Here is a 22,604-nt window from a genome sequence, read left to right as displayed (position 1 = left end):
GCAATGAATCAGGGCACTCTTAAAGGGGAGTATAGCATTGGAGAAATTGTGGCCTTTGATATCAAAGAGATGGTAGAAAGAACCATTAGGCTGAGGATTTTGAACATATTCCATTTCCCTATAGACTTGTAACCCATTGCAATATGGTTTTATACCTGAAAGCACTTTATTGGTCCCCCTTTTAATATTCTTTACAATAAAATAAGAATATATTTTTGAATACAATATTAACTCAAAGCCTAGAGTGGGGGGATGCACATGGCTTAATATGTGCCTGGCCCCTTGTAGACACATTCAGTCAATATTTTTTCAATGAATTATATCGTCACAAATGAAAGAATCGGGATATTGCTTTGCAGAACATACCAATGAAATAACATATTCTGTACCTTTCATCTTTTTTGTCCAAAAAAGCTATGGTAATTTGTGTTCATGGAGTAAGCTTAAATATATATCTTATAGATGATCAGGAGTAGGTAGAGAGGAGATATTTGTTATAGAAAATCAGAGAATAACACAGCTAAGTGTGGGTGGGAGAATGAACATTTTGCAAACTTACAAACTGATGTTTTTTAGAATCATGAACAAATAAATTATTTTTAGAGAAAAAGAATGAAATGTAGGTATCTTATTTTTAGTGTGTGTTAAAAGGTTAATTCTACTTCTGTTTCACCTGAAATGTCTATTTTATTTCTTCAAATATTTATTTCTTTGTATTTTCCTACACAAATACTCTTCATAAAAGTATTCATTAAGAAAGTATGTTTTACGCCTGTAACATAATCTTGTTGTCTTCTGCATATTCCAAGAAAATGTAGCCCATAAATTAGGTGGTATACATTTCCAATATAGAAAAAAAGAGGAAAGAATCTATTGTAAGAAAAAGAAGAATTTAGAAAAAATTTCCATATAGATAATATTATCAAATCAGAAACCAGTTATAATGAGAACTCCAGGTCAAAAGGCCAGGTTTCAAATCATAACTTTTTCATTTTTTAGTAAATCTCTTTCAAGCTGATTTTCTTAATTATGGATTGGAAACCATACTGATTGAGTGTACTTGTTTCATAGGAATATTTTAGACATTAAATTAAGTAACATATAACAATGTTCTATGTTAAGTCAATATATCACAACATATTTTTTTAAAAAAGCACAGGTCTTGTGAGCTGCCTTTTGGAAGGAGGGGCAGAAGAGGGGGAAGGTTTCATTTTCAAGATAGTTCAAGGCCAGGCATGGTGACACACACATGTAATTTCAGCATTTGGGAGACTGAGAAGGAACATCCATGTTCATGGAGAGCCTCAGCTACTTAGTGAGGCCCTCTGCAACTCAGTGAGACGTTGTTTCAAAATAAAGACTAAATAATGGGGCTGGTGTAGCTCAGAGGTAGAATGTTCCTGGGTTCCATTTCTAGTACTGCAAAAAAAGAAAAAAGAGTTTGAAAACTGTGTTCTATGTCCAAGTCATCCATATCTTAGGTGTGAACATATCCTTTCACGTGTGTAAGATTCTGAGGAGTCTCATAATAAATAACTTACTTAATTTTGAGAATATGCCTGTTAAATTCATTCTGTCATGGAACCTTATACAGATGTAAGATGTTATACTTTGACCTTCCAGCACACAGTATTCTATCTCCTAATCCTGTTCGCGAGACCCATTTACTTATTGCAGTTTTCATCATGCATTATGTGTCTATACAGGTAATCTAACATTTTAATAGAATGTTTTGCTTTCTGAAGAGCAGCTGGCGTCTAAATATAGAAGCTAGGTCACAGTGATATAATTTGTTAACAATTACACCTTAAACCTAACGCTAGGACTGAATTGGATTTACATTATCATGTCTTCAGCCAGGTATATTAACAGGAAATAAAAATGTTTTTTTCTGATGTAACACCATATCTATGCATCTGACATCAAACTTTAAAAATCCAGACACTAAACCGGGCATGGTGGTGCATGCTTGTAATTCCAGCATTTGGGAGGCTGAGACAGGAGAATCCGGGTTCGCATAAAGCCTCAGCGACTTAATGAGACCCTTTGCGACTCAGTGAGACCTTGTTTCAAAAATAAAGAATAAAAAATAAGGCAGGAGGTATAGTTCAGAGATAGAATGCCCCTTGGTTCCATTCCCAGTAAGGGAAAAAAAAAATCCAGACACTGAATTTACTTCAGTTTTTATATACAACAAGATAGCTTGGTGATTAAATTTTTTTTCAGACGGGCGTGGTGGCGAACTCTTGTAATCCCAGCATTTGGGAGGCTGAGAAAGGGGGATCCTGGTTCGCAGCCAGCCTCAGCTACTTACTGAGGCCCTCCGCAACTCAGTGAGACCCTGTTTCAAAATAAAGAATACAAAGTAGGGCTGGGGGTGTAGCTTGGAGGTAGAATGCCCCTGGGTTCCCTCCTCAGTACAACAATTTTTTTTTTCTTATCTCTTTATTTTAACAAGTCATATCTTAACTTTTGCTTTTCCCCTAAACACAAATTCAGCAGTGGCGTGAAAAGAAAAGGACACAGTTGATGGGTGTTTATTAACACTGATTTTTCAAAAAGTGTTGGTGAGTCATTAATTTCTGTCTTTGTAGCCTTTGTTGCTAGTTTTCAAATATCCATTTGCCCAAATTCCACAGAGAGTTCTGGCCTTGGTCAGGAGTTAGCAGGTATGTACTACCGTGTATAAAAGATCCTTGCTGCTTGACCATCTTTCTTGAGTTTTCTTGATAAAAATCATATCTCCTACTCCCCAAAACTACAGTATCAAATTCAACCCCTATATAAATATTAATGCCTACCATAGCCCTAAGAGCACAGATGATAGCTTAAGACATTAAAATTCTTTCAGTTGTTTGGGCAGATTTTTGTTTTAAAGAATTGAGTTTTTAGAGCAGTTTTAGATTAACAGCAAAATTAAGAGAAAGATACAGAGATTTTCTGAACCTAACTTGACACATTATAATCACCCCGGATCTGTATGTTACATGAGGTTCACCTTGTCTTGTATATTTTATGAGTTTGTATAAGTGCATAATTACATTTATCTATCATAATAGTATCATATAGAATATTTTAACTGCCCTAAAAATACTCTGTGCTTTACCTGTTCATCATCTCTTCTTTCCTAACCCCAGGCAACCACTAACTTTTTTTTACTGTCTCCAAAGTTTTAACCTGTCTAGAATGTTATTTAATTGGAATTCCACAGTATGTAGCCTTTTCAGACTGTCTTATTTTACTTACTAATAAATATTTGTTTATTCCATGTCTTTTCATGGCTTGATTGCTCATTTCTTTTTAGGGATGAATAATATTCTATTGTCTGGATGAACCACAGTTTATACATTTATCTACTGAAGGACATTTTTGTTGCTTCCTAGTTTTGGCTATTCTAAGTAAGGATGCTTTGAACATTCATATGCAGGCTTTCCTATGGACTGAATGTTTTTAATTCCTTTGAGTCAATACCAAAGAGTGTGATTGCTGGATCATATGGTAAAAATATGATTAGTTTTGTGAGAAGTTACAAAACTGTCTTCCATAGTGCCTGTACCATTTTACATTCTCAACAGCATTGAATGGGAGTTCCTGTTGCTCCAATGCCTGCATCAGCATCTAGTGGTATTAATGTTTTACACTTAGGCAATTCTAATAGATGTGCAGCAGTAAGTATTTTTAATTTGTATTTCCATGATTACATATAAGGTAGAGCATCTCTCCAGACATTGATTTGCAGTCTGTATCTTTTCCTTGGTGAGATGTCTGCTAAGGTCTTTGGTTAATATTTTAACCCAACGATTTGTTTTTTTTATGGTTGAATTTTAGGATTTCTTTGTATATTCTAGAAAACAGTTCCTTAACTGAGTGTTAATATATTCTGCAAGTCTGTGGTTTGTCTTCACATCTTATTGATCTACGCTTTAAAATGTTTCTTACCTCTAACCTGAAAGATCCTGTGTGATAGGTAGAAAAAAATCACACATTTTATACTATTCCTACATGTTGAAAAGTCAGGAGAGGCTAAAACAACATGAGAGATGATGAGAGGGTTTTCATAAGTGTTATTTTGTGCACATTTTTATCCCACTTCTGCATTTAGCTATTTCTCCTTTTGTAAGAAAAATAAAAAAGAGTTCCTTATGTTTACCATGCGTTTTCAGCTACCCTGGAATCCAAAGCAAAATTCCCAAAATTGGTAAGTGGGAAATGACTTGAGAAATATCTGGATACGTTTATGGATACACATGAATATACACGTGAATATAAGTGTAGCTGGGTGCACTGGTGCACACCTATAATACCAGTACTTGTGAGGCTGAGACAGAGGGTTGCAGATTCGAGACACCTCTGTTTCAAAATAAAAAGGGCTGAAGGTGTAGCTCAGAGGTAGAATGTTACGGGTTCACTCCCCAGTAAACACACACACACACACACACACACACACACACACACACACACAAACACACATATGCATACTCCTAGATAATCTCAGGTACTACAGTATAAATAGGAGCCATCACTTTATTTAACTCCCTATATTCCAATAGCCATTCTCCAATTCCTATCTTTCTACCAGTCAGACCAGAGCTATTTTCAGATCATAAAATTCCCACTTGCCCTAATTCTTTTATGGTCTCTCCAACCTCAACATGTATACATAGCAACTTGTCCTGCTGGGTATTTACTACCTGTCTAAAGGTGGAAAGGCCCCTTAGTGTTCCCCATCAATATTGCATTTACTTAATCTAAAATCTAAATTCTGCCCACAGAGATCATCTGTATGTCTATCCTAGTAGAGTGTACCTAGAGTGTCTCCAGGCACTGGAGAGATTAACACAAAATATGGAACCACAGTCTTTTTCTTGTTCGTAGAGAACAGTAAATAGTGAGCTCCACAGGGTTCCTTTGACAGCCCTCTGTAGCTCTTAATCTGGGGCAACACTGGCCCCACCCCTAATCATGGAGAGCCAGAAGAATCCATCCCAGATAGGAGCATAGAATTTCCTAACCCAATTCTTTAGGTAGTGCAGAGGGAAAAGGGCTGTTGATCTTTCTACTACGGGTTTTTGCACAAAGCAAATCATGCCCCATCTGCATTCTTGTCATCTTTACTGGGTCGCAGTTCTTTTTCTCTCCCATTGTTTTTGTTCTTTGTTCCTATCTGGTTTTGTGACAGGCCGTGTTTTTTTCTTGCCATGTTCAGTATCTCCCAGGTCAGCAATAGCCTCAGCTACATCCTGCCTCCTGTATTCTGGGCCTTTGCTTTGCATTACAATAATGTTGGGTAAAAATGCAGGCTCATAGGGGAGTCCCTGCATTTATCCTTTCATTCTCTATTTCTTCTTGACTCCGATCATCCCAAGGATTTATTTTTTGCGTCCTATTCTGATTTTGAGATAAGAGCATGTACCTGTTCTCTATCTATCTTTCCTCCAACGGCACAAAGCAACAATCAAGGGTTTCAAACGCTGCATCTCGGCTTCCCACTTTCTTTGCCAGGTTAGAGTCTAAGTGACAGGTAGAGAGATGTAAATTTACAACTTTTCAAGTTGTAACTTTATCTCTTCGCTATACTTTTGAGTACACTGGAATATCTTCACTTATAAATAAATAATAGCTAATCTTTGTTACAGATGTTTTCTGCTCTTTCCCTCGGTTCCAAAAGCCAAGGGTATCATAATCCTAATCTAGAAATGAGGAATGTGTTTGTCAGACCAAATAATGGATTTTCTCTATGATGTGGTAAGCGGAATGGTCCACCACAAATTATATATATATATATATATATATATATATATATACATATATACGTATATATATACATATATATATACACACATATATATGTATATATACGTATATATGTATATATATATGTATATACTTTATCATCAGAAACAAAAAAGATTTTATAAAGGAACTTTACAGGTGTAAATAAGGTTAGCCCTTAAAAATCGGAAGATTAGCTTGTATTCTCCAGGTGGGTCCAATCTAATTATGTGAGTCGTTATGTAGAGAATCTCCTCCAGCTGGAAGTTGAAGAGGGGTAGCAGAAGGAGAGGTCATGGAGTTTTGAAGTGTGAGTACTCAGCCAATGGCAGCTGAGTAGAAGATGGAGGAGCAACAGGATGAGGAATCCAGGTAGCATCAAGGGGCTTAGAGAGGCTCTTCATTCACAGCCGGCAGGGGAACAGGGATCCCACCTCTGCAGCCTGCCTAACTGGATTCTGTCAACAGCCTCATAGAGCTTGGAAGCAGATTCTCCCTCAGAGCCTCCAAATAAGAGAACAGTCTGCCAACAACTTGATTTTCTGCCTAGGGAAACTGTCTCAGTGAAAAAACACTGAATTCCCAAACTTCTGACCTACAGAGCTTTGAGATAGTAAATTTGGGTTGTTTTTAATAAGCATTTATACATGGTGAAGGGAAAGTTTGGAGATGTCAAGCTAGAAGCTTCAAGTTTGGTGGCAGTTTGTACTTAACTGGATGTAGCCTGTCAGGTGAAAGGAAAAGGAAATAGTTTCTGTGTTTTCTGGAAACTTTCAGTTATCTACCTAAAGAAGCATGTTTGGTCCAGATATTTTTAAAAAATTCAGAAGATTTGCTTAACAACAACAACAACAACAACAACAACAGTAAAATAACTCTTGCCAGGTATCAAGTAGAATTTCAAGTATGTTGTATATATTTAATAATAAGCCTTTTGTGTGTGTGTGGTTGGAGATTGAACACAGGGACTTTCTGCTTCTTAAGTACAGCCCAGCCTTATTTAATTTTTTTATTTTGAAGCAGGGTCTCACTACATTGCCAAAATGCTTGCTAAGTTGCTGAGGTTGGCCATGTTCTGTGAACCTCCTGTCTCAGCTTCCCAAGTACTAGGATTACAGGTGTGCGGCACCACACCCAGCTAATAAATCTTGACTGTTAGCCATATCATTCCTTTTTAACTATGAAGAAATGGAGAGAACCATAGAGTCTAAATAACTCACAGGAAGTCAGGAGCCCAGAAGAGCTAGAACTGAAGGCAAACTCAGCTAGTCTGTCTCCAGAGGACTTGCTCCTGGAATTGTGCTACAGGCCTCTGGAATGTTCCCGTACTCACGCCTGTTCTGAGCTAAATCAAAACCTCGAAAAGAAGGGAGTTAAAAAGCCTTTTCTAGGTAAGGGTGAGAGTCACAGTGAGTATCATCAGCTGAGCAGCTCCTTCTCAATTCTTCATTTCTTATCCGTAGGAAATCAGTGAAATTATGGGAAGGCTTTCACAAATCAGCTAAGGGAGGAGTCACATGATGGGAGGGAGGTAATTGAGGAGAAAAATGCTGACTTCATCCCCCTTGCAGCCTTCTTGCTCATCTCTTGCTGATAACTGTGTCCTAGTGCCTTTGAGAATGATCTGAAATAATTATCTCCTATTAAGAAGTAGGTATAGCCTCGTGTGGTGGCGCACGCCTGTAATCCCCGCGCTTGGCAGGCAGAGACAGGAGGATCACGCAGGTTCGCAAAGCCAGCCGTGCTGGCTTAAGAGACCCTGTTTCCAAAAATAAAAAAGCATAAAATAGGTCTGAAAGTGTAGCCCAGAGGTAGAAGGGCTTCCAGGAACCCCAGTACCACCAAAAAGAAAAAAGTAGGTATAAAATAAATGCAAATTACCTAGATAGGAGGAAAATTATGGATTTCTTTCTATCAAATCTTTCCCAAGTAGTGGCCAAAACTGGTATAGTTTGAGGGGTTATACTTGGAAAGTTAAGGGTACTATTATGTCTGTGTCAGTAAGGAAAATCACTTTGTAACTTTTATTAATGGATATTCACTTTCTCATGATTGGTATTTGTTATAAAAGCATTACTTATGATCATACCATCCACCACCAGAATCCAGATTTCTTATCAAGAGTGTCAAATGAATTCACAATAGAAAGAATAATATGCTATATTCTCTGCAGAGAGGATATCACTATCATATTTGATGTATAATTGACTATTACTAAATATATCAGACATGTATTAACATATCTAAAATAAAGTCATTTAACTATTAAATAATATTATTCACTTAATGGAAAAAAAGTTGAGATAGAGGGATTCTTCATCTTTAAGTAAAATTTAGCAAACTTCATGTTGAGCATCTAATCTAGGCACTAGACTGGGAATGCAGTTGGTAAAATATAAGTCCTGAAGAGTTGGTAGCTTTATAGGTAAGAGAAATAGTTTCATCAATTACTAAATGTAATCTGATAAATGTTATGAAGCAAGACTGCATTGAGTCAGACTATGAGAGTCAATGAACACAGTCTGACAGCTGAATATTCACATCATGCCAACGATCTGGTTCAGGCTGAAGGAACAGTATATATGAAAGCACAGAAAGGAGCCAGGGTGCAGCTTGCTATGAAGATGCGTTAGTGAGTCTTCAGGGAAGGGCAGCTAGCTATGTGGAAGAGGAGAAGAGGTTAGAGAGATATTGAGTGGGAGGAAGAACTAAGAACTGATGATGAAGAGTTTCATATGTTTACTAAGAGGAAACACCATATCCTGGAGTCAGAGAGGATTCCTTGTGATTTTGAAGATTAAAGTGCCATCAGCACCACCTTTGGAAGAATCACAGGGGCAGCTTTTTGAAGATCAGGCTTTTCTGATTTCTTAGAGATCAGTTAGAAGGCTATGGCACATCCCTAGAAGAAACAGAAGGGCTTAAACCAAGGCAAAAAAAAAAGAAAAAACTGAGGATGAAGGTAAAGAGTCCGTATGAAGGATACTAAGGCAGTGGGCTCCATTCCTTGTAGAGGCCAGTTGGTTGGTCTCTACATGTATAGGATGACGTTCAGCTCTCTGACCTGGGTCATTTACCCAGAGAAAACATCAGAAGAATAAGTTTGAAGAGAGACAAAGGTTTGTTACTGCACATTTTTTAATTTAAATGAACATGCCTGGAAGACAGTATTCAGAAGAACTTATCCCAACTGGGTTTCTTTTATTTCCTTTTCTCTCTTCCTCATCCTACTTCTATTCTTTTTCTTTCTTTTTTCTTTCTCCTTTTCTCTTTCTTCCTTTCTTTTCTTTTCTTTTCTTTTCTTTTTTTGTTTCTTTCTTTCTTTTGAAGCGGGGTCTTATTTAAATTGCTGAGGCTGGCCTAGAAACTGTGATCCTTCTGTCTCAGCTTCCCAAGTAATGAGATTATAGACCTTCACCATCATGCCTGGCTGGGCTGGTATTTTTAACAAGTATTTTATAATCATCTGTTCTGTACAAGATGACATTTTAGCTTTCATCAGGAAATTATAGGATATTACCCTTTCATAAAGCATTAGGTGATTCTGATTTCTAGGACCATTTCATAAAACAGAAATTGAGAGACTATAATTAGAAAATGAATAAGATGGCATGCTTAAGCTTTCCTCAACCTTGGAAAACTGGCAGAAATAAGAGTCAACAAAGCTATTTCTTTGGTACTATTCTTTGAGGAAGATGCTTCATGTCCCACCTATATTGTTATGCAATGGGATATTTGGCTGTGTTCCACATTAGAAACAAGACAACGTAATGGAGGAGAAAGGAGGGGGGAAGAAGGAAAATCTCTAAAATACACAATGTACTTAAACATATCGAAGTCAACCACCAAGCCAAGCAAGAGTAGGAGGGATGGGAAGGGAATGGGGTGGGAATTGGGTAGGGGTTAAATCAATGATGTGTACATGTATGTACACACAAGTTTTTTACCCCAATATGTGTATGAATATAATGCACCAATAAAAAATTAAAAAAAAAAGAATTGAGATCCCAGAATTTAAAAATGTTAGAATAAAGGGAGACAACATGTATCAGGTGTTCTGACATTCAGAACTCAACCAGCAAGAACACTGCTTCTTGGTAAGGGAAGAAAAGCAGCCAGAATTCAAAAGAAGAATGATAGTAAAACCACGGTAGAATTAGAGGCAGAAGAGAGAGCAGAAAACTGTAGAGAGCTTCCAGTGTCTCACCTATGAGTGGAGAGTGGAGAGTGGAGGTTGGGCCATCTTGGTGAATCTGCTCTGGGGCTGGCAGCTGCCCTGAACCACAGTGATCAGAGACCAACTTCAGCAAAAATGCAGCAGGACCTTGTGAAGCCAGACTACAGACCATCATCAAAAGCATTTTGCACTCTTCTCTCCATCCTCAAATACCTCAAGACTCTCCAGATTGCTCAGCCAAACCATGCAGCAAAATCCTGTGCCTGCAAATAAACTCATCTCTTCCTGCAAAGATTCAAGGGACACCCATCAAGACTTTGAGTTAAAAAACTGTCCCTGCAGGAGATTGCCCTTCATGAACACAGGGATTAGCATGGCAATGAATAGACACATGGAATCTGTGAGTTTGCAAATCATCCCTGTGGGCATGGTAGGGGCTACAGTCAGACTCAGATAAAACCTGAATTATCAGACAGCCCCTAGGGACATTTAAGTGGAAGATACCTACAGAGTTTGGGCCTGGAAAGCATGATAGTCTGCAGCCAATCAGAACCTACATTTTCCTGAACTAAAATTGTATCTTGTTTAAGAGGCTCTGGGGAATAAAACCAAAAGAGTTTGATTATATGAAACAGATTTGTAGAGACCAAAATTTACCACCAGCATTGACTTTATTATAAAGGAATAACAGCCAGGCGTGGTGGTGCATGCTTGTAATCCCCACATTTGGGAGAGGGAGACAAGAGGATTGTGCAGATTCAAAGCCAGCCTCGCTGGCTTAAGAGATCCTGTTTCCAAATAAAAGTATAAAATAGGTCTGGGAGTGTCACCTGGAGGTAGAAAGGTTTCCAGGAACCCCAGTACCACTAAAATAAATAAATAAATAAATAAATGAATAAATAAATAACAAATACAAATAAGACTCACACACAAAGAGGAAAAAGATGCCAAGACAACAGAATTAGAAACCTAAGAATTCTGAAAACATGAGAATGAATAACAGCAAGGAAACAATAAGCTCTCACAACTCAACAACAAGAGAGATCACCAATACAGAGGTATAGAAATTGCCAGAAGAATTCTCAATTTTGATATTAAGGGCCTCAGAAATTAAATCAGAAAAGGAATATAGGAAATGAAAGAACATATGAAGGGAGAAATTGAGGCCCTAAATAAGAACCAAAAAGAGGCTTTGAGAAAAATGAAGGAGTCAATAAATGAATTAAATACCTCAATAGAAAGCCTATGGAATGGGAGAGCTCTGTTATTTATCCTTTTGATAGTGGACTAATATATATAATATACAAAGAACTTAAAAAAAACTTTACACTAAAAAAAAAAAAAACTCAATCAAGACATGGGCAATTGAACCCAATAGACACTTCAAAAAAGAAGAGATGGAAATAGCCAATAAATATATTAAAAAAGTTCAACATCACTAGCAAACAGGGAGATGCAGATTAAAACTACACTGAGATTACATCTAATCCAGATCAGAGTGTAAATCATCAAGAAGTCAAAAAACAATAAATGTTGTCGAGGATGTGGGGAGATTGGACATTTTCTAGATTGTTGATTATATTGCAAATTAGTGCAGCCGTTATGGAGATCAGTGTAGAGCGTCTCAGAAAACTGTAAATGTACCCACCATACGATCCAGCCAGCTGTGTCACTCCTGGGTATTTTCCCTAAGAGGTTAAAATCAGAGAACTACTATAATATATGTATATCCATATTCTTAGCAGCACAATTCACAATAGTCAAATTATGAACCAACATAAGTGTCCATCAGCAGATGAATGGATTACAAAATTATGGAATATCTGCACAGTGGAATTCTACTCAGAATTTCTATTCAGAAAAACAAAATTATGTCATTTTCAGGAAAACTGATGGACCTGAAGAACATTATATTAAGTGAGATTAGCCAGTCACAGAAAGTGAAGTGCCATACATTTTCTCTATTATGTGGAAGCTAGGGAGTGATTGGGATACCAGAGGCACTCCAGATAATGGAGGGGAAACCTATGGAGCCAGTGAGGTGGTATAGGGGAAGGAGAGGGAGAAGAGTAAAGATTAATGAAGAAACTGCTGCATCAGCTTTGTATACATATGTCAAATGTCAATGTCAGTTTAGTACCTTGTATGAGGAAGAAGGGGTGGGTAGGGAGCCAAAGGAAATCCCAACCAGTGCTGTGTGCATTTATGTCACTATCAACATGATTTATATTATGGTGCGAAACTATAATGTACCAATAAAAGTATATTTTTAAAAATTGAGCTGGGCATGGTGGCGCATGCTTGTAACCCCTGCGTTTGGGAGGCGGAGACAAGAGGCTCATGCAGGTTCGTATTCAGCATCACTGGCTTAAGAGACCCTGTTTCCAAATAAATTAAAAATATAAAATAGGTCTGGGAGTGTAGCCAGGAGGTAGAAGGGCTTCCAGGAACCCCAGTACCACACACACACACACACACACAAAAAAAAAAAAAAAAAAAAAAAAAAAAAAATTTGAGATCCCAGACTCATCTTTTTTAAGTTTAGTTTTTCTTGTCTCACAATGTGAGCTATACCATTTTGTCCTCTTATAGAAAAGTAATTAAAAATTCTCATATTAAAACTTTCACTCCTAAAAACATATTGAAAAGGTCTATTTAGTCTAATTCTCTCTTAACCTCTTATATATTTAAGAAGAACAAACCTGAAGGTGAAAAGTGAAAGACTCTGAACTTTAACTTAAAACATTAAATATATGTAAGAATTTCTCGACTCCAAATTTATAATAAGACACTACTATTAGTATTAAAGGATATAAGTACTTATATGTCAATATTAAAAACATTGTTTGCTGGGCGTGGTGGTGCACACTTCTAATCCCAGAATTCTGGAGGCAGAGAACAGAGGATGAAGGTCATTGTTCATGGACAGCCTTAGCTACTCAGTGAGGTCCTTTGCAACTCAGTGAGAAGCTGTTTCAAAAAATTAAAAAAGACTAAACAATAGGGTTGGTGGTGTAGCTCAGAGGTAGAATGCCCCTGGGTTCCATCCGTAGTACCACAAACAAACAAACAAACAAACAAACAAACATTGTTTAACATGAGCACAAAAAGTATAACTAAAATGTCTACAGAAAATAAAATATTAGCCATTATTTCATTATATTTTAAATAAAATAGTATTAAATTTATAAAAGCCTGTGTTTTTAGTGACAACTTTTCATTTATTACATAGGATTTTCTAGGCAATTTTAGTCAGGAAAAATTTTTCTGGATCCCTGGATGATATTTCCTCCCAGACTCTGAAACAACTTACATTCACCCCATGGATATGTCATCAATCTGTTGTGTGTGAATGCATACTCCTCTTTCCTATCCTTGACCAAATGTTTCATTTCCTGAAAATTAAATTACTTAAATGCAACAAACAGATGGCCAAAGAGCCCTGTAGAATCTTGCTCTGCTATGAAATTTATTATCTGAATTCCTGAAGTAAGCCTGAGAAGCTAGCAAAAAAATTTTTTGCACATTACTATGCCTAGGTGATGTTGCAATTTTCATGCCATTTTAAATTCAATTACTTTGGACATTAAGGAGAAAAGTTTAAAAAACTATTTCATATTTTATATGAAAAACTAAAGGTGATCAAGTCACCTTCGTGAAGCTTATCTCAAAGTTGTCCTAATGGTATTAAGAATAACAAGCATGAAATTAGAAAAAGAATAGCTTAATTTTTTCTTCCTATGTTCATTTTTCAAACACTATTTTCTCTAGCCTAAAGAAATGCTTTTCATCATAGGGAGTTTGGATGGATAAGACATGATTTTTTTTTGTTTTATTTTCTTTTGTTATTGTCAGATGTAAAAATTTTGGCCATTTGGTTCAATGCAAAAACAAGACAAAAGGAACAAACAAGAAATGTTGCTTGTGAGGACGCATCTGGGATAGCTTTGTATCAACCATATTTTAACACTCTTAAAATACCAATTATTACATATCACCCACTCAGGAAAAAAAAAAACTCATTTCGCTATTTGGAAAGATGTTGAGCTGTCAGTGTATTCTTCGGGAGACCTATAAAGCAAAGAGATTGTATAAAAGAGTAAAGGCCAAGTGAAATGAATATATGAATTTAACTTTTCTGAAACTTTTACCAGTTTAGTCAGATGCTTTCATTGAATATATTGTTTCTCTTTAAATCAAATATTTACCATACTCCAAGTTCTGTATTGGAAAATAGCACAATTCTCCCTTGTCCTTTTAATGAAGATGCTATTAGAAGGTATTTGTGGAGTTTTTCAGAGTTTACAATGAACATATCCAAAACTACATGGCAGTGAATGGTCTCAATCTGTTCCATACGTTTGGCTTAAACTATTCTGGGACTACTCCAATTAGGAAACATGTATAAAATGTTACCATCTGCGTATGGGCTGCTCTAGACATGCTGTGGTGTGGAGAAAAGGAAAAAAGGACATGTTGAGTGAAGGACTTTAGTACCTCTAAGAACTATGTTCTCAGAAGAGTAGAGATAGAAGCCACAATTGATGCTGCTTATGTATTCAGATAATTGAGGTTAGGAGAGCTCCGAAGCCATCTTCTGGTTCTCCTGTCTCCTCCAACCTTCAAAGTCTATAACAAGATCAGTAGAAGCAGCAGGCTAACCTGTTGAAGCACTTCTGTCTTCCCCCTCAGCCCTCCCTAGAGCCCTCTGCGGGCCCATGGGAGATCCTGGTCTTTGCTGCCAGTTTCTCTTGTTCTGCTCCTTATTCATTGTCTCTGCTCCCCATTCTCACACAAGGCTCTGCCATTTGAAGAAGTCAGACTCCCCAGGAGGCTGCCTAAGTGCTTAAAGTTAGATTAAATAGGAAAACAATTAGTTAAGTAGATACTGGACAGTACACTTAACACATCTCCTAGTGGACTTGTCCCAGGAGAACCAGAACTTCAGCAGAATTCTCTCATTTGATCTTTAAAGCTCCTACTATGTCTGTAAGTTAAACAAATAAAATAAAATTTGTGACACTGTAAGCTTTGTCAATCTCCACCGCGCTCCCAATACTTAAGCTTGACCAGGAGAGAACAACTTTGGAGGCCTGGTTTCCCAGAAGTAGTCAGATTTTATCAGTTAACATAGGAACAGTTTAAAGAACTATGACTACCCTGAAAGGTGAAAGGCTATTAGTTCTGCTCAGACCATGTTAATAAACTTTCCATTCCTTGACCACACCATGCTGAGTAAGCAGGCCCCAAGATATCAGAGTCAAAAAGATTCATCAGATGTCTAAATAGCCAAAAGGGTGAAAGAATGCCCCATGACACGTTATCATGTGAGAGATACTACCAGCTTTGGGCTGGCCCTATCCAGTGGATAGGCTGATGTGAGGCTGCTGACTAGGGAGACATTTTGAGTTGCAAGTATTAGAAATTTTATTTTATGTACAATTTTATCACTCAATGAGCTTTTTCCAAATGAAAAAATTAAAATATTTATTTTCTTTGTTCAGCTATTTGCATATTTATGTTAGTTCCTGGGTATTTTGGGGGGTAGGTTATCTTTGTACATGATGATTTTCATTGTTTCTTATTGCAATATAAGTAGAATTCATAATTGCCTTCATAATCTTAGGAATTTGTTATTGTTGCTGTTGTGCACAGAAAAATAACAAATAAAGGTCAAATGACCAAAGGCTTTTGTAGATGAGTTAGCCAGATTTAAGCATCATTACAAGGGATTCAATAGCACTAAAAGTAATTTTAGTTGACATATTTAACAGTTAACATGCCAAGCAAAATACAGCCTGCCCTTACTAGCAAGAAGTTTATCGTGTAAATATTAATTAAATGTGTAAGGACCATGCAGGACTAGTATGTTGTATAGTGTCATGAACAAAGCAATGGCTCCATCATAACTTTTTTTACTATGTTCATGATGATCTTTACCCTGTGCAAAAACTTCTGTGACAAGCAATCTCAGCCTCCAGGAAGAGAACATTCCAAAGGGCCATGACTAAGATTCTTCTGTGATTCAGTTAGATGCAGCACATGTGTGGTTTTCATCTTTCCCACATTAAAATTTTGCCAATTATGTAGAGATGGCCTAGTATGCCTTTTTAGGATGGTATGCTTAATATTGGAGTTGATCCTAAGAAATCTCAGATTTCTCAATATGGTATTCTAATTAAAACCTAATTAGCAATGCACTGTGCTAGGACTTGGATTTTTAGCATAGAAATAATTTCACTATGCATAGAAAGTAAAGATGTATTTTTTGGAGACATTAGAATTTCAAAAATATAAGGCAGCACATGTGGAATTTAGAGGTGTTAAAAAATCTTAAGTGTGGGTTTCTCCATAGCTTTAAGCTTGAACAGTTTTGTATAATCAGTGAGCTTGCCAAACAGTATCAAAAAACTCATTTTCTTCAAGTGCTTTATTTATCTTTAATAGAACCTTCATCACCCTGGTGTTGTAAATTTGGAGTGTATGTTTGAGACGCCTGAAAGAGTGTTTGTTGTTATGGAAAAGCTCCATGGAGACATGCTGGAGATGATCTTGTCAAGTGAAAAGGGCAGGTTGCCAGAACACATAACGAAGTTTTTAATTACTCAGGTAAGAAATCAATTAGAGATAGAAAAAAATATTTAATATCAAATGTTATAACTGTTTAACTACAGCTTTCTAGCCTTGTTGTTTAGTCTCTACCTCCAGTCTAAACTGCACTAGAAAAGGCTGCAGGGCTTATCGTATTACTTGATTTTTATCTATGGTATTCAGAGTCTAGTATATCAAATTAGTGGCATGTAAGCATGCCCATGTAATAAAAGTTTAGAAAGTGCCTGGAAGCTTGGCCTGGTGGCACATACCCGTGCTCCTCTCGGAGGCTGAGACAGGAGAATCACAGGTTCAAGGCCAGTGTGTGGTAACTTAGCAAAATAAATAAAAAGGGCTAGAGGTGTGGCTCGAGTTTCAAAATAAATAAAAAGATATAGAGGTATAGCTCAAGGTAGAATTGAAAATATTTAATGTAATATTTGTAATTCAATATGTTCTATCCCTAGGACATATTGAACTCCTTTGTCTACACCTATGTTGGTTGCCATATAACTGCCATAATATGGCAGCTTCTTCTGCTCAAGTTTCTTTAGCAACCTGTTATGTTAGTCTAGCTCATTTCATTGTGGTGAACATAAACTTCACTGGTCAATGTGGGCTTTCTCTTAGCCTTATAAACTTATGTTCTGGTAGAAAATATCTTGAAATTATAGACCGAAATGGAATTATTTGAGTTATATTCTTCTTTATAGATACTTGTGGCTTTGCGGCATCTTCATTTTAAAAATATCGTTCACTGTGACCTCAAGCCAGAAAACGTGTTGCTAGCGTCAGCCGATCCGTTCCCTCAGGCGAGTATAAAAGCTTCTCTCAGCAAAGTGCCAGCTGACAGCATCGCTGCCTCCCAGGCACATCCCGTCACCATTTCCCCCCTCAAAACTCTTATTTGTTTCATATTTTCCATGTGTATTTTTATCCATTTGACACCTCCTTTCATCCATTTGATACTCTGGCTTTATCACAGGCGTTTCAGGTCAGCCTGCATTAATAAGTCACACCAGTTACCTTCTTACTGTTTCCTGGCTTCTCCAGAACTGGCGGGCCCAGCCCAGTGTTCAAAGCATTGACCTTGAGGGTGAGGATGCTTGAGGGTCCCCAGGATGCTACCAGCTCTCTAAGTTGGACAAAGCATTAAACTTCATGTTGTTCTCAAAGCCCAAAAATTCTTCCTTTCCTCAACATAAGATGGAAAAAAGCTGGATCTCTCCCTAGGGAATCATAGATCCGAAATGACCAGACCGAGGTGGCTTTCTTGCCTTACTGTCTAACACTATCTAACACCATCAGGTCCTGTTTATGTACCAATGCAGAGCTAATTTTGAAAACTACTGTGGTTGACATTACTTATATCTCTTGTTACCCTTCACCCTTTACTTATAGTAAGACGTTGAATTAAGTCCATCACTCCCATGATTTGCATAAGGTTTTCCTGCCTTGTGGACACTATTACCCACTTCTAAATATACTTGTTTTCATATGTATATTCTGACTTTGGGGGAAAAGAAGGAAGACTGTTGAGATGATATTTTTATGAATCAAAACACTTTGGGTTGGGCATGCCTATAATCCCAGTACTTGGAAACACAAGTCTGAAGCCAGCCTGGGCAATTTAGAAAGACCTTGTTTCAAAATAATTTAAAAAAAAAAAATCCAGGCGTGCTGGAGCACACTTGTAATCCCAGCATTTGGGAAGCTGAGACCAGAGGATCATGCAGTTCACAGACAGTCTCAGCTACTTAGGCCCTCTGCAACTTAGTGAGACCCTGTTTCAAAATAAAGAATATAAAACAGGGCAGGGGGTGTAGCTCGGAGGTCGAATGCCCTTGGGTTCCATCCCCAGACCCGCAAAAAAATAAGCAATAGCCGGGTGTGGTGGTGCACGCTTGTAATCCCCGTGCCTGGGAAGCGAAGACAGGAGGATCGTGCAGGTTCAAAGCCAGCCTCGCTGGCTTAAGAGACCCTGTTTCCAAATAAAACTATAAAATAGGCCTGGGAGTATAGCCCAGAGATAGAAGGGTTTCCGGGAACCCCAGTACCACACACACACACACACACAAAAATAATAATAATAATAATAATAATAATAATAATCCAAAGACCTGAGCGTGTAGCTCAGTGGTATAGCACTCCTGAGTACCAGTCCTTAGACAAAGAAAGAACGGAAGGTAGAAAGGGAGGGAGAGAGGGAAAGGGAGAAGGAAGGGAGGAAGGGAGGAATGAAAGAGAGAGAGAAGGAAGAAAGAAAGGAAGGATACTTTGTATTGGTGTAGAAAGCACACTGTCTGGCATTTTCAGTATGTAGAAAATAGCTATTTCTTCTATCATGAGAAATCTATACCATTCTGTGTGAAGTACACAGTCACCATCAGACTTTAGCTAATGCACACCCATAATTGTGAACTCATCATTTCTGCAAACTTCCATTGTCAACAGGTGAAGCTTTGTGATTTTGGCTTTGCCCGGATCATTGGAGAGAAGTCTTTCCGGAGGTCCGTGGTGGGGACACCAGCTTACCTGGCACCTGAGGTTTTAAGAAACAAGGGCTACAATCGCTCTCTAGACATGTGGTCTGTTGGCGTACTCATCTACGTGAGCTTAAGTGGCACATTCCCGTTTAACGAAGATGAAGACATACATGACCAAATCCAGAATGCAGCGTTCATGTATCCGCCAAACCCCTGGAAGGAAATCTCTCACGAAGGTAGTATCTTCCATTCAAAGTGAATAATTATTTACTTCTTAAGTGTTATGCTGTTCATTTAATTGTTAATTATTACATTGATAGATGATAATTGAGCACAGTGGTAGAAGCAAAAATTGATTAGGAAGGATGAGGAAGTAAAGGGAAACCAAAAATGTTTTTTTAGTTAAATGTGTGTGTATATATGTATATGTATTTAAATACATTGGTAACTATGTATTAGGAGGTAAAGTGAACAACCAGAAAATATATCATATTATGATATGTTTCTTTATATTATAAATAGTCTATATATATGTATGTATGTATGTATCTTTAGACTATAAATACAGTATAAAGAAATATTGACATAATGATAATGAATCTTTAGCAAGGGTTTACTTACTATGTACCTGGTTTCTTATTAAGTACTTTTAAAGTATTAACACAAGAATTTTATGACATTGATATTTTAATTATCTTCCGTATTATTTAGAGTACTGTGCCAAAGTCTTTGTCTACTAAATTCTTTTGAATAGCATTAAAGCAATCTATTTTATTTAGCTATATCCTTTGAAAATGGTTTTTTTATTTGTATCAGAACATAGTTATGTTTCATTTCCATATGTATCTATGATCCATATGATTTTTTTGTGTATCTGTGTATCTTTGGAATTGATTATCTTGGCAATATTGCATTATTTGGAATTATATTCTTCTTATAAATATTTCCATCCTCTTTAAAGAAGATAGCTTTAAAGAAAAGGATTTTTTCAATATTTTTTATTTTTATTTTTTGGTGGTACTGAGATTCCTGGAAACCCTTCTCCGGGCTACACTCCCAGACCTATTTTTATATATTTTATTTTATTTGGAAACAGGGTCTCCTAAGCCAGCGCGGCTAGCTTCGAACCTGCGTGATCCTACTGCCTCTGCCTCCCAAGGTTGGGGATTACACGTGTGCACCACCACGCCAGGCTATTTTCAGTATTTTTTAAAGGAGTTCCTCAGTAAATATACTATGGAGTTTGCTTAAATTCTCATAAAAATTCCATATAGTAGGTTTTACTATGATACATGTATTTCAAGTAAAGAAACAAGCAAAAGAAGCAATGCTCTAGATGGAATCACAGAGCTCACCAGTGGCAGGCACATACCAGAGAGTCTGAACACTAGTCCTTTCACTACTGGCCCTGCTTCCTTGTAGTTTCTGGGCAAAGACTAGTTCTAAGTTTCTTCTACTTGATCATACTTTTATCACTTAAAAAGACTAATACATTCATAAGTAGCCCTTTCTTACTTGATGCCTGTTATTTCATGTGTTGGTATAGAAATGGATAAAGAATATATATAAACTACCTAAGGTAGATTGAGTTCTTAGATCCTGTTAGTATTACATGGCAAGAGCTATCTACTATCAGAGCTTTAAGTTACCATTAGCAATGACCTTGAACATCTTCTAATTAGCTGTAAATCATAGCTAGGTAGATGTATCTTACAGGAATCTATGCCCTACAAAAGAGCTATCATGTATGACAAGGAAACAATTAACTATTTAGAATAATTCAGCCGGGTGTGGTGGCGCACGCTTGTAATCCCCGCGCTTGGGAAGCAGAAACAGGAGGATCGCGCAGGTTCGAAGCCAGCCGCGCGCGCTGGTTTAGGAGACCCTGTTTTCAAATAAAAAAATGTAAAAATAGGTCTGGGAGTGTAGCCCGAAGGTAGAAGGGCTTCCAGGAACCCCAGTACCACCAAAAAAAAAAAAAAAGAATAATTCAGCAAAGATTAAAATGAAGTATAATTATTTTTTCCTTTCCAGAAGACAGAAAGGAAAGCATTATCTAATATCTTTGTGATGAGTAGTCTTGCTAGAAAATGTTACCTTTAAATATAGTTAACTCTTATGCTTGATGACTTTGATCCAGAAAGCCAGTAAAATAACTCAATCCTATCTTCAAAATACAAATCTGTAATATCCTTGAAACCAAGGAAACACTTTCCCATTGTTATCACTGGAACAGAGACCTGGAGCATAGGTTACAATGACTCAAGACACACTTGTGGGGAAATTACAATTTACATATACCTCGTAAGTAATATGAAAGTAAAGAACAGATTATAAAATGTGCTTCAAAGAACTTCAAAACTAGTTGGAATGCTGAGTTACATGAATTTGGAAAAATGTTAATGTGTTTTTTTGAATTGTCATCTAGTATAAAGTCAGAGTCTCCAGGTTCAGAGCGAAAATTAGTGAGGACTTGACTAGTCAGAACTATATTTTTCGAGGAGATGTAATTTGTGCCAGGCTACTGAAGAATGGAAAGGAAGATATATAGTATTTTAGTAAAAGGCAGTTATACAGGATAATTCAGAAGGCATTTGTATTTGTTTAGGTAGTATACACATTTTAATTAGCTGTAAAATGTCTAGGCACTAACAGCTTCCTCACACACAAAATGATATGGAGACCAGCTCAGGTGAAAGAAAAAATTTTCCATTTTCTAAAGGACTTTGTGTATATTTAATAAAAAACTGGGTTTTCTCCTTAGTGCCTCCTTCTGGCTTATTCTTGCCTTTGAGACATAGGAGTTGTACAATTTGGTGATTGAAGCTTTGAATGACAAATAAGCTCTCTACCTGCTGTTGTTGTAAGAACAGATTCATGCTCAATTGAGGAAAAAGATCTAAGGTATATTGTACTGTCAGATAATATGATATAAAAGTAGCTACTAGCCCAAGCTCTGTCCCACTATCACATTGATAACACAAAATTCCTGATTATATACATTATAATAGGTATACTCCATGTTTGCCATATCTGGCACATAATAAGGGTGAATCCCAGATATTACCTTTAAAAATCAGAAAATTGCAATAGTAAATCAGTATTCACTAAAGAAGTAGGTGCCAGGGGTGAAGAGATGGAAATAAGGAAAGGTAAAACTAGCTAGAAGTCATAACAGGAATACTTTAAGACATAGAATTCCTAACAATTTTGCCAAAAAGTCTCTTTTGTGTCTCATTTTATGCCTGTTATAGTCTAGCTCTAGATCACTTTTTAACTAAGCATACCCATAGTTAATAAGAGGACCTAGTTTAAAATGAAGATTACTTGGGTCTATACCTATAAACTGACATCCTGCCCTGGGAATGTAGGTTCATGAACCAACCTTTCAAAAATTCTGCTTTAGGGCTCAGTCCCCCTGGAAGACCTGACAGTTGATAGTGCTCTTAAAAAAAAAAAAAAAAAACTTTGAATTAAGTCCCTGATATTCAAATGTAGAAAAAATTTAAAATTTTCTCTTATTCCTAACATCTTTTTGCATCTACATCAGCTTTTTATCAGATATATAATATCAGGAC

At 36.9% G+C, this 22,604-nt stretch overlaps 1 protein-coding gene across 2 annotated transcripts in view; it reads left to right on the top strand.

Moving 5' to 3' along the window:
• The window catches only part of PRKD1 (protein kinase D1), a gene marked incomplete at its 3' end in the record, with an annotated part of 322,889 nt that overhangs the window by 284,383 nt on the left and 15,902 nt on the right, over positions 1-22,604 (top strand). For both annotated transcript variants that reach the window (XM_080708236.1, XM_080708235.1), the window contains 3 exons: positions 16,397-16,558; positions 17,254-17,352; positions 18,995-19,262. In XM_080708236.1, coding sequence (XP_080564362.1) covers positions 16,397-16,558; positions 17,254-17,352; positions 18,995-19,262 — 529 coding nt within the window. The remainder of the gene's footprint in view (positions 1-16,396; positions 16,559-17,253; positions 17,353-18,994; positions 19,263-22,604) is intronic.

This window comes from Muscardinus avellanarius (genome assembly GCF_963383645.1).
Source record: "Muscardinus avellanarius genome assembly, chromosome: 12".
NCBI lineage: Eukaryota > Metazoa > Chordata > Mammalia > Rodentia > Gliridae > Muscardinus > Muscardinus avellanarius.
Note: the sequence above shows the minus strand (reverse complement) of the source record. Positions and strands in the feature narration are given on the sequence as shown.